The sequence below is a fragment of the Notolabrus celidotus genome, chromosome 23 (genome assembly GCF_009762535.1).
Source record: "Notolabrus celidotus isolate fNotCel1 chromosome 23, fNotCel1.pri, whole genome shotgun sequence".
Lineage (NCBI taxonomy): Eukaryota > Metazoa > Chordata > Actinopteri > Labriformes > Labridae > Notolabrus > Notolabrus celidotus.
Genome location: NC_048294.1, coordinates 11,575,799 through 11,587,618, shown reverse-complemented (window position 1 = coordinate 11,587,618; position 11,820 = coordinate 11,575,799). Strand labels below are relative to the sequence as shown.

General features: G+C 42.3%; 1 protein-coding gene across 1 annotated transcript in view; it reads left to right on the top strand.

Annotated features, from left to right (window-relative positions):
* Window positions 1-1,001: 1,001 nt before the first annotated feature.
* si:ch73-335l21.1 (insulin receptor substrate 1-B) overlaps window positions 1,002-11,820 on the top strand; it is a 65,843-nt gene continuing 55,024 nt past the window's right edge. Inside the window, exon 1 of the mRNA XM_034676989.1 lies at window positions 1,002-1,942. Coding sequence (XP_034532880.1) covers window positions 1,594-1,942 — 349 coding nt within the window. The 5' untranslated portion in view covers window positions 1,002-1,593. The remainder of the gene's footprint in view (window positions 1,943-11,820) is intronic.

Here is an 11,820-nt window from a genome sequence, read left to right as displayed (position 1 = left end):
TTCAATGTTTTCATTTCAGAGCACAATGAGACATTGCACTGCATAATTTTCAATAAAAAACTTGAAAAATTGGGGTGTTCTAAAACTTTTGACCAGTAGTGTATGTATAGGGAAAATCATTATATAAACACATAAAATGTATGCACATTAAACTTCATTTTGGAAAACTTTTTACATTTATTTTTAAATGTTTGGAATGATCAGTATCCACTATACCAATAGATTCCCAAAGTGGGGGCTGTGAGATGACTTCTGGAATCTTTTTTATTCTTTTAAGTACTCTAAAAGTGCATATTTGACCCATCATTGATAAAAAATAATGACAAAAATAGTAGTTACATTTTGTTTTTTTCATTCGTTCTTCTGCCTTTCTTTGTTGCCAGTTGACTCCTAAGGTTAGGGTTGGTTAACAGTAAAATAACAAAAGCATCAGTAGCAGCAAGGTTAAATCATAATAGCATGGGAAACACAGCAACGTTCATGCAGGCTACTTTTCTGAAGACTAGCTAAATGAAGTATGAAGCAACATTAAATCCCTTTGAAAGACAGTTGGGGTCGCTGGTCTTTGTCAGCTATTTTTTGGGGTCACGGTCTGAAATGTTTGGGAACCCCTGCATTATACTACACTTTTTAAATCCTACAATTCAAACAAGATATTTTGCAATACATTAGGGATGTAAAACAGTGTGAATGGTTGCTAAAATTGATTGTAAAAATGAAGATTATATGCAAAAAAATGATACTCATGGACCAAAGTGGGTCTATCTGTATCATAGCTTAGTGGTCTTATATGTTAGAGGAGTTATATCATGGTTTTTAGATTTTTAGAATTTCTTATTCATATTTTAAGTTTCTTATTTTTTTGTTAGCGTTTGCTCATAACTTATGAATTGACCCCAGTGGATTCATAACATACTTTATTGCTTTATTGCCATAACTGACCGAGATGAGGGCACTGAAATGCAAAAAATGTGCTGCTTGGTGAATTGAGAGCTCAGTCTTCCGTGCTCGGACTGGTGTCCGTGAACGCGCTCTGTTCCAGAGTACGGCGGTGAGTGACAGTCCTGCTCTTCCACCACGGTAGCTGCTAGTCTGCTCCTGTCCACACTACAGCAGCAAGACCCGGAGCCGAGCCGTGCAGGACAGGTCCGTGGAGGGGCCAGACTGACTCACGGAGGCAGACAGCGTGCAGCAGGACGGGCTCTGTCCTCTGTGAGGTGCAGTAAATGGGATTAAAGCGCACAGACACTAGCAGCACTAGTAGTAGTAGTAGTAGTGAGGAGTAGGGGGAGCTGCACCGCATGTGCTCGCTTGGAAAACTTGCACTGGACCGTGTTTAAGAGAGAGAAACAACCGAAAAGAAGAGGAAAACTGTGCAGAGCTGCAGCTTGGAACTGTTTCTGGCTTAACCTCCAGGACTTGCAGTAGAAGCAACCCGAACCGACCCCTGCCTCCCCTCTCACATGCCAGCGTTGATGTGGGAGAGAGGGAGGGGATGTTTGAATTACCTCTCTAAACTTGCACAGATATCACAGAAGACATAAAGTAAGTCGCGTTTGTTTTAGTTGGGGTGTGAAGGAGACACTGGGTGTCATGGAGGGTCAAGTGGGTGAGCCGCAGAGCTTGGAGGACGTGCGTAAAAGCGGCTACCTCCGCAAGCAGAAGTCCATGCACCGGCGGTACTTCGTGCTCCGCGCCGCCTCGGAGCGCGGCCCGGCCCGCCTGGAGTACTACGAGAGCGAGAAGAAATTCCGCGGCAAGGCCCCCATCCCGAAGAAAGCCGTGGCTCTGGAGACCTGCTTCAACATCAACAAGCGGGCCGACTCCAAGAACAAGCACATGATCGTGCTGTACACCCGCGCCGAGAGCTTCGCCATCGCCGCGGAGAACGAGGCGGACCAGGACGAGTGGTTCCAGGCCATGGTGGAGCTGCAGTGCAAAAGTAAGCAAAGAGTCTTTAAAAAATAAAATAAAATACACACTCAAACTCGTGCACGCTCTCATGCATGCATGCACACACTCAATACTGTATGAGGCTCCTGCACGAGAGCAGAAACGTGGCAGGAGAAGCGCACTGCAGATCTGGACATGTCTCATGCAGGGGCTTGGTTGAAAACCATTATAGCCCCACGAGCCAAGTTTACAGAGTTTGTGTCTGTGGCATGGCTGCACTCTTCCTGCCTTTTAAAGATTCAAGATTAAAGAAAGCTTTATAGCAACAAGACAGTAAGGGAAATAAATATAAACCTAAACACAAATCCAAAAGTTCTAAATAAAAATAAAAATACTATCTGTAGAAAGAAAGGTATAGAAGTACTTTTAAAATAAGTTAAATTAGCCAAACCAGAGTGCACATGTAATAGATGAATATAATAATAATAATAAAATATGTTAGTCCAGTTCTGGACATGTCCCATGCAGGGCTTGTTTCAAAACCATTACAGCCCCACGAGCCAAGTTTACATAGTTTGTGTCTGTGGCGTGGCTGCACTCCTCCTGCCTTTTAAAAATTCAAGATTCAAGATTCAAGAAAGCTTTATTGCCAAGTGAGCTCGCACACACAAGGAATTTGACGTGGTGAATGTAACACTGGTACTTGACAACAAGACAGTAAGGACACAACAAGACAGTAAGGACACAACAAGACAGTAAGGACACAACAAGACAGTAAGGGAAATAAATATATAAACCTGAACACAAATCCAAAAGTTCTAAATAAAAATGAAAATACTATCTGTACAAATAAAGGTAAAGAAGTACTTGTAAAGACATGAAATAAGTTAAATTAGCCTAAGCCAGAGTGCACATGTAGTGGATGAATATAATAATAAGATATGGAATAAATTACAATCTTGCACATGGTTATGAGGTATTGCACTGGAATCAAAGTATTGCACATGTATGTGATCCGTCACAGGAGTCATTTGTGGTTTACAGTGTGTTTGTTCATGAGATTCAGGCCTGAGGTTCAGGCCTGAGGGAAGAAACTGCTCCAGTGCAACCGGGATGTTCTGGTGCTCAGGGTTCTGAAGCACAGGTCAAAGAGGTGGTAACCCAGGTGAGAGGGGCCTGTGAGGATTTTCCTTGCCCTTATCCTGGAGGAATACAGGTTGGCTGCCCCCCCCTTTAAAAAATGTTAGGATTTAAAAGTGCATGGTGTTAAATTTTACACACAAAAAAAACAGGTTCAAGTTGTTTACAAACGGCCTCTGTGTGTAAACATGCGCCTTTAAGCTGCACTGTGGAGCTTATCCTCCCCACCAGACCTTATCATGCTGGTGTCAGCCCAAGATATTTGTTCCCAGTTCTCCTCCAGACTTTGCTAAGTTTCTCTCCTCTGTGGCCTCAGCTGTGTGGAAGCTATTTCCAAAGCAGTCAACTGCTCAAACACACCCTGTCCTTGTGTTTACTCTGCCTGCTTTCCTGCTGACTCTGCAATATTACATCAGACATTGATCCCAAAAGAAGAGAGGAAAGGTCCCCAAAAGTATACAAAGACCGGCCTCACTGACTAATCATTCATATTTATTTCATTGGCAATGAGTAAGCAGCTTAACATTTAATGCTGCCTCCAAATTGCCTCAACTCCCACCACCCCTCCAAAATGAAATCAGTCATTTTCTCAGATGGTGTCTATCAGCCGCTGGGTAAACACAGCTGTCAGAGTAATAGTCCTGAGCAAGACTTCTTTGAGTCACCTGTTAACCCCCCTTTCTCTCACGGAGGGGGACCAGCCGGGCCACAAGGGGCACATGACGCAATCTTGGCAAAGGGAAGATATAAGGGTCAAGGTGCTTCTCACTCATGACCAGCTGATTATGAAACATATGCATGTTTTATAATGTTCATTTAAAAAGAGAGCACGTTTTTCAAGGTGCAGACATATTTGACTGACTGACAGGTGCATTATCTGGTGGAGTTTTGGAGTTAGTGCCAAGATTTTTGCTCTCCCTCCTGTTGCTGTAGCACAACATGGTGCGTGTGTTTGAATGTATTTGGTATTTGAGTTTCATTGTGAAAGTGACTTGACAGATGTTTGAGTGAAGATGCAAGCCAAGAGAAATGACTTCAGTGTTCCCATACCAAAAAGTCTCAAGTTCAAAGAACGTGAGCTACAGTCACTAAGTGTGTCAAGGTGAGATATGCAGAACAGTTGGAGGGACAATAAACAGAGATGTCCCTCAAAGTGATTTAATGTGGCTTCATTTAGCTGGTCTGCAGAAAATTAGCCTACCTATATGAACATGTGTCTGTGTTTCCTGTGCTGTTATGAATTAACCGACTGCTACTGATGCTTTTGATGACTAACTGTTCACTAACCCTAAACTTAGGAGTCATCTGGCAAAAAGAAAGGCAGAAAACTCATTACATTTTCTATTTTCAAGGTTTTATTTACATTTTAGCTACTAATGAGGAAACCAAGGCCGAAAACCGAAACACCAAAATAAATGATTATGCCAATTATTAGTTAGGAGACCGGAGACAGTTGTAACATTTCACTCCTTGGATTTGAGATTAATCCATGCATTTTCAGTTTGTGTTGCACAGGCATGTTCAAGGTAATTTATTATCAGACACTTGAAGCTAGTTTGTCTAGCAGTTTGAACACACTGGGTTAAAAGTTATAGACAGAAATGTCAAAAATGTTACAACCGTCCCCGGTCTCCCCTACCATTGCATTTATGGCTCTGACTGTGTACTAACCTCACTAAAATCAAGGATCTCATTGAACATGTCAGACAACGAGGGTGCATGCCCCTCATCTGGTTCAGAGAGACCAGTCCTTTTTTCTGCGCTCTGTTCTCCTTCTCCTGCGCTGTGCGCTTCTCCGTCTCCATGCAGGTTCTCTGCATCCATCGTGGCCTGGATCATTTCTCGTGCGCGCTGCTTTATTCACACATCCAAGTAATGATCTTTATAACGCGGATCAAGTCACGATGAAGTGCAGAGGATCTGAATAGTTCTCAGTGAAACGTGTGCTGACAGACTCTAGGAGTGTACTTTTCATTGTTTTCACTCTGTGGTCCGTCTCAACCTCTTTGCTTAGAAGACGCTTTAGTGCTGCGATTAAAGGAACAACAGATGCAGACATGTTGGCCCTTATCCAGACAAGCGCGTACTGGCCGCGTTTTTTGCTTGCGTCATCACAACATTCTATTTCGGCCGTGTTCTTTCTGTGATAAAAGTCTTTCGGCCAAAAACCGAAAATGCACTTTTGGGCCATTTTTTCAGCCGAAAATCTTTGGTGGCCGAATTTTCGGTGCATCCCTACATGTAACTTAAATATTCCTCATAAAAGATGATATATGAAGGAAACGTAGCTTCTCATTTAAAAGTAAAGCCAGCGTTGTAGTACCTTTTAGCCTGCATTACTTTTGTGGCCAAATATTTTCGGCTGAAAATTGCTCAAAATTCCATTTTCTGTTTTCGTCCGAAATTATTTGGTGGCTGAATTTTCGGTGCATCCCTAGTCTTAATTTGTTTGCTAGAGGAATGCTAATCGCTGACTTTGTGCTTGCTTAGCAAAAGTACACTCTGCTAGAAGCGCACTGCTGGTGTTTGCTGTCGTCACACAGCAACTTACCTGAGAGTTCTTCTTTCTGCTCTACAACCGTGTTTGTTCGCGGCAGTCTTTGTATAGATAACTGTGTGGTAGGTTTCTGTTTCAGAGAATATAAAACTCAAGTATATTTGTGGTAGGGGATCAGTTCACACACTAGCATACTTGCAGATATCATAAGTTATGCCTGTATTGCTATCCAAACAACTCGTCAAGGTTACCAGACAACGAGCCGGGAGCTCAACCATCTTCATCATAACTCACAGGTCCGGTCCGCTTCTGGTCTCTCTCTTGTTGCCCTCAGTGTTGGGTTTCTCCTGTAAATCAGCCTTGCTGACAGTGACAAAAGGCTGCGGCCGGCTGCTGTGTAAACTCTCGCGCTGGCAGCGGCAGGCGTTTTCTTGTGGTATGTGCTGTACAGTCTCTGCTCATACATTAAAATAAGGCCACACACGCACTCACACACACACACACACACCCGTGCATTATCCAGGCGTGTTCACGGAGAGTTTCGTAAGAGAGGAGTGGGCTGTAGGGTCACGGTCAAGTGCTGCCTGAACCTGCTTGTGTGAAAATAGCTTGAACGCACACACACTGTACACTGTGAGGATTCCTGTCTGTAATAACCCTCCGCTGGTATGTGAAGCTCATACACTGTTTCACGTCTTCAGTGTCTGTATGTTGATTGAACCCTCCTCCCCTGCTTTATTTCCAGTCTCACACTCTACTGTCACTACTCCACTTAAGTGTCCAATACAGCCCAGTGTCACTTGACTCAATAGGAAGAAAGGAATTCACCCCAAATATGCTACACTTTCTTTCCCAGATACTTTCCCGAGGAGTGACCCACTTCTTCAATCTGATACCTGTCAGTCACTGCAGAGGGGAAAGAGTTCCCAGCAGCTGGATTTAAAGTTATGGTCTGGCGTTTGATATAAGGATCATGTATATATTGGGAAAACATTACCATACACGTCCATGTTTCCATTCTGAGCCTGGGAAACCCACCTAAAGCTGCCCAGGGAGCTGTCCACTATCTCACAGCCCCCCCTCCACGAGCTGGCGGTAATTACACAAACATGAGCCAGCTGCCGTGTAGAGCGATATTAGAATCCCAAGTTATTTATTCAGCTGAGTCCAGTAAGACCCATTCGGCCCGGCGAGTACAGTATCAAGCTGGAGGGCGGCTATTTGCTCAGCTATTAGGAGTCAGTGGAGTGTGTAAAGGCTTAACCTCGATGAAGCTGGGCTGAGGTAAGGCCAGCGATCGTCGTCTGTCTGGAGAACTATATGGAGTTGATGTTGACCTAGAAAGAAACAATGGCAGAGTTAGACTGTAAAAGTGGGGGTGAAGGAAACAGCAGCTACAAAAGTACACAAACACCGAGAACAAACACGATCCAGCCTCTAAAATGTGAAAACTACTCATTATTTGATGTTTTCTAGAATGTCAAATTTAATATTTTGGCTGATCTAAGCAATGTGAAGATGGCACCTTGTAAGGCAAGGCAAGGCAAGGCAAGGCAAGGCAGCTTTATTTGTATAGCGCATTTCATACATGAGGGCAACTCAATGTGCTTTACATTAAAACATTAGAAGCATTGGAAACATTCAGACAGGCATAAAAGAACATAATTAAAATGACATTTAAAGTGAGTTAAAATGAGCTAAGATAGGAAGGCAGTGGCAAATAAAAAAGTCTTAGTCTTTGATTTAAAAGAGGTGAGAGTTGGAGCGGACCTGCAGCTTTCAGGGAGTGTGTTCCAGATATGTGGTGCATAATGACTAAACGCTGCTTCACCATGTTTCGTTCTGACTCTCTGGACTGAAAGCAGACCAGTGCCTGATGACCTCAGAGGTCGAGGTGGTTCATAAAGTAGCAGCAGATCAGCAATGTATTTTGGTCCTAAACCATTCAGTGCTTTATAAAGCATCAGCAAGATTTTAAAGTCTATTCTCTGACAGACAGGAAGCCAGTGTAGGGATCTAAGAGCTGGAGTGATGTGGTCTACTTTTTTGGTCCTTGTTAGGACTCGAGCAGCAGCATTCTGTATGAGCTGCAGCCGTCTGATGGACTTTTTAGGGAGTCCTGTAAAGACCCTGTTACAGTAGTCTAGTCTGTTAAAGATAAATGCATGGGCCAGTTTTTCTGCATCCTGCTGAGACATAAGTCCTTTAATCCTTGATATATTCTTAAGGTGATAGTAGGCAGACTTTGTAATTGTCTTAATGTGACTGCTGAAATTAAGGTCTGAGTCTAAGATTACACCAAGGTTTCTGCCTTGGTTTGAACATTTCATCGTTGCAGATTGGAGCTGAGCAGTAACCTTTAACCTTTCTTCCTTGGCTCCAAAAACAATCCTTTCAGTTTTTTCTTTGTTTAACTGAAGAAAGTTCTGGCTCGTCCAGTCATTGATTTGTTCAATGCATTCACTCAGTGTTTGTATTGGACTATAATCCCCTGGTGATATGGTGATGTAAATGTGTGTGTCATCTGCATAGCTGTGGTATTTTATTTTGTTGTTTCTTATTATCTGACCTAAGGGGAGCATGTAGATGTTGAATAGCAGAGGCCCTAATCTTGGCATTGACGATTGGCTTTGAGTGACTTTATCGCCACATTTACAAGATAAATAGTCCTTCAAACAAACATTATTATTATTTATGTATTATTTATTATTTAAAAGGACCATGCTTATTAATTACACTAATGCAAATATGCCAGAATTAGCTAAAAGGCTAGTTTATATCCGTAGTCCCTTGCCAGATGTTAAAAAGGCTCCCTAGAAAGATTAAGATTAAACAAAGATAAAATAGAGTAAAATACGATCAGAATAAAAAGGTAGAGGAGAAACCAAAACACAAACAAACAAACAAACAAAAAAGAGAAGAAAAGAAAAGTACAAATAGCATCATACGATTAAAAATGACTAAAAGCTACATATGACCGTCTTTGAGAAAGTCTCCATGGACATAAAATAATTCATTAATTCATTTCAGAGCCCCACATTAAACATGAACACATTTTTCAGATTTTTTTTTTGCAGTGTGGGAGGCTTCTTGAACTCACTTCAGTACAGGGAATCTCCATTAAATTATTTCTCTGTGTTCGAAGCTCCAGAAAAATTACATCTGAAATGCTTAGAAGCAACATCTGTTTCTAAATAATTCTCGCTAATCCACAAACCTCCATGTGAACAGTTTTTCCTTCGCTGTAAATCTGTTTTCAGTTTGGTCTGTGGATTATCGTGATGTCATTTTTTTACACTTTTAAGCACCACAAAACAAACCAAGCTGATCGTTGCTAAGTAAAACAGAGCTGCTGCCAATTATCTAAACCTCACACCAAAACTCTTAAATCTGAATTGAAGTGAGGAGATGTGTGTTTTTTTTGTGCGTCAGATTATGAACCGACGCACTCTCCTTGCGGAGTGTTTCTCCCTGAGATGTTGTCCGGTCGCTCCGACCAATGAGATCTGATCTCAGCAGTGGCTCGCTGCTCTGCCCGATTAAACGTTAAGCTGCTCTTAAGCACTGCTCATCTCCCTAATTAGGCGGTAATTATTGTCTCGAGGGTCAGCGGCTGCCTGGTGGCACAGTGAGCAGAGACCGTGTGCTAACAAACTCAGAGAAAGAGGGAGTTGGAAGAAGAAGAAGAAGCCAGAAAATCTTAAATTGGTGCCACAAGGTCTTTCTTCTTTTTGAAGCTCCAATCCAGCCGTTGGATATTTCCTCTGCATAAACAGTTTGCGCATTTTAACCCCCTGCTTTTCTATTTAACACAACAAGCATGGCCAACTCTTGCTTGTTGTGATGCAGCATCCATAAGAAAATCATCATTGCAGACTGAAAAGGCCTCGAGCACTCCTCTTCCTCAGTGAATTAAGTGCTCGCCTTTTGATTGACAGCAGAGCGAGGCCAGAGGCAATGAGATCCATTTAGTCAATGAGCGCCCATATGTTGAGCAGGATGGAGCTGTGGGGCTTTAAATGCATAGTAACCTTTTATAGGGGCCACTATTGATTGCTGTTGGTTGATACCAGACCATTATCGCTGTCGTAGGAGAGGAGGTCAGGAGGTTCATGAGCTGGGATTTATCAGCCTTACAGTGAATGTGTTTGAGAGAAGCATGCAGAGAAATTAGTGGAATCCAGCCTCATTATCTGGTGTTACAGTGCTGCTCCTGTGGGAGCTGAAATACAAGACGCTGGATTGATTGGGCGGGCTGTTCACACCACTGTCTGTATGCATGGGGAAAACTGACTCTCTACATCTTGTTAATTGTTTATGTTTGATTTTGTTTCACAGTTGATGTAGCTCAATTGTCCGGTGTTAAACATTTCCATTATAGTGGCATACAAGTTAGAAATATACAAAGAAAGGACAAAAGGAATAAAATATGGTTTAATACAGTACATTATGGTTCAGGACAGCACATCACAGGACAATACAGTGCGATACAATTCAATACACTTTATAGTCCCCTGGGAAAAACTTGTCTTGGAAACATGCACACTCGTCAAAACAATAAAGGAGCCAAAAAGCGATATGATACAACAGGAAATTATACGATTGGACACGAAACAACATGACACAACACAAAAGCATACCATTGGACCTTAGACTGTATAAATATGGACGTAGTATCCGTGACGTCACCCATCTGTTTCTGAAGCGCTGTTTTGAGGCAAATTGGTGGCTGCAGCCATATTGCTGCTATCGAGAGATTGTGATGTAAAGAGGCGGGCTTTGAGCCTCCTAGCAAACAGCTACAGTGTTCTCGCCTGTCAATCAAGTCAGCTGTGCCTCTCATTGGAAGAAAAAAAATTCACCCCCTATACAGTGTGTGTCGATTGAGAAATGAGCTATCCAGACTACACTCGTCTCTTGTACCAGGCTGTAAACATGTTTATTTCTGCTGTAAAGATCGGCTTTTTTGAATTGGTGTGTATGTGGTTTCCGGTACTTCCGGAGCCAGCCTCAAGTGGACACTCAAGGAACTGCAGTTTTTAGCACTTCCTCATTGGACTCATATTTTTAGACTGGAGGTTGCTGCTTGCATTTGACACAACGCAATACAACATGAAAGGATACGATTGGAGACGACACTACACAATACGATACAAAAGCATACCATTTGACACAACGCCATACAAGATGAAAGGATACGATTGGACACGGACACAATGCTTTATAATAGGAAAGGAAAGGAAAGGAAACAATATGATACGATATGATACAGAATTAAATGAAACGATACGATATGATATGGAACAATGGGATACGAAACGAAACAATACGATGCAATTCGAGACGAATTGATATGGTTCAAACCAAATGGTACAAACACACACCTGCTGCGTATCCAATGTAGTACACTTTTAATGAATACATTTTATTGGACGTCAGTAAAATTCAATGCCGATACTGATAATTAGCCAAATGCTGAATACATTGGCCCCCAATTACCAGCCAGGCCAAAAATCCATCCTAAACTTAAGACTTGGCGGCATCTAAAAGGGGAAATTACCCGAAGGCTAAGAATGGATTCCTGGATGGTTTCATTTCAAATTCAAATTTATCTTCTCTGGAAGCTGCGACTAAATGGAAGCTTATTTGACAACTTTTGAAAACCAAATAAAAATTTTCTGAACAAAACTCGTCTTATTTGGAAGTTAAGCCCTTAAATGATTCCGTTAACTCCGGAGACTTTTGGTTTGTTCCAACCTGATATTACAGAAACACTGTGTTTACAAACCCTGAGCCAGACTCACCAGAGAGTCTGAGATGTGTGCCAGTTTGGTGGGATCGCTAAGCTGATTCTGCTTAAGGATACTTTGATGGAGCTTTTTTGCGTGTCTCTTCGAGGGACAGCAAACCTCGGATGCGTCACAGATAATTTCATGTGCTTTTGTGTGTGTGTGTGTGTGTGTGTGTGTGTGTGTGTGTGTATTCCTCTGGCTAACACATACCACATGTGAAATTAACCTCAGGCAAGATCCAGTGCTGGGGAAGCATTGTGTCCCTGAGTGTGGGCCCAGATATGGGGGGATTACAGATGGTAGAGATGGATGAAGAGATAGGAAGTGGAGGAGTTGAAAAAAAAAAGAGGAAAGCGGGTACACATGGGAGCCAGAGATTAGATGGACTGTTTTTTAAAGCTGGGTGGTTCACTGTGTTTTCTCACTCTGATACATGTGAGGACAAAAAGCACACAGCTGTCTTCCATCTATCTGCACTGGTAACCTGGTATGGCATCA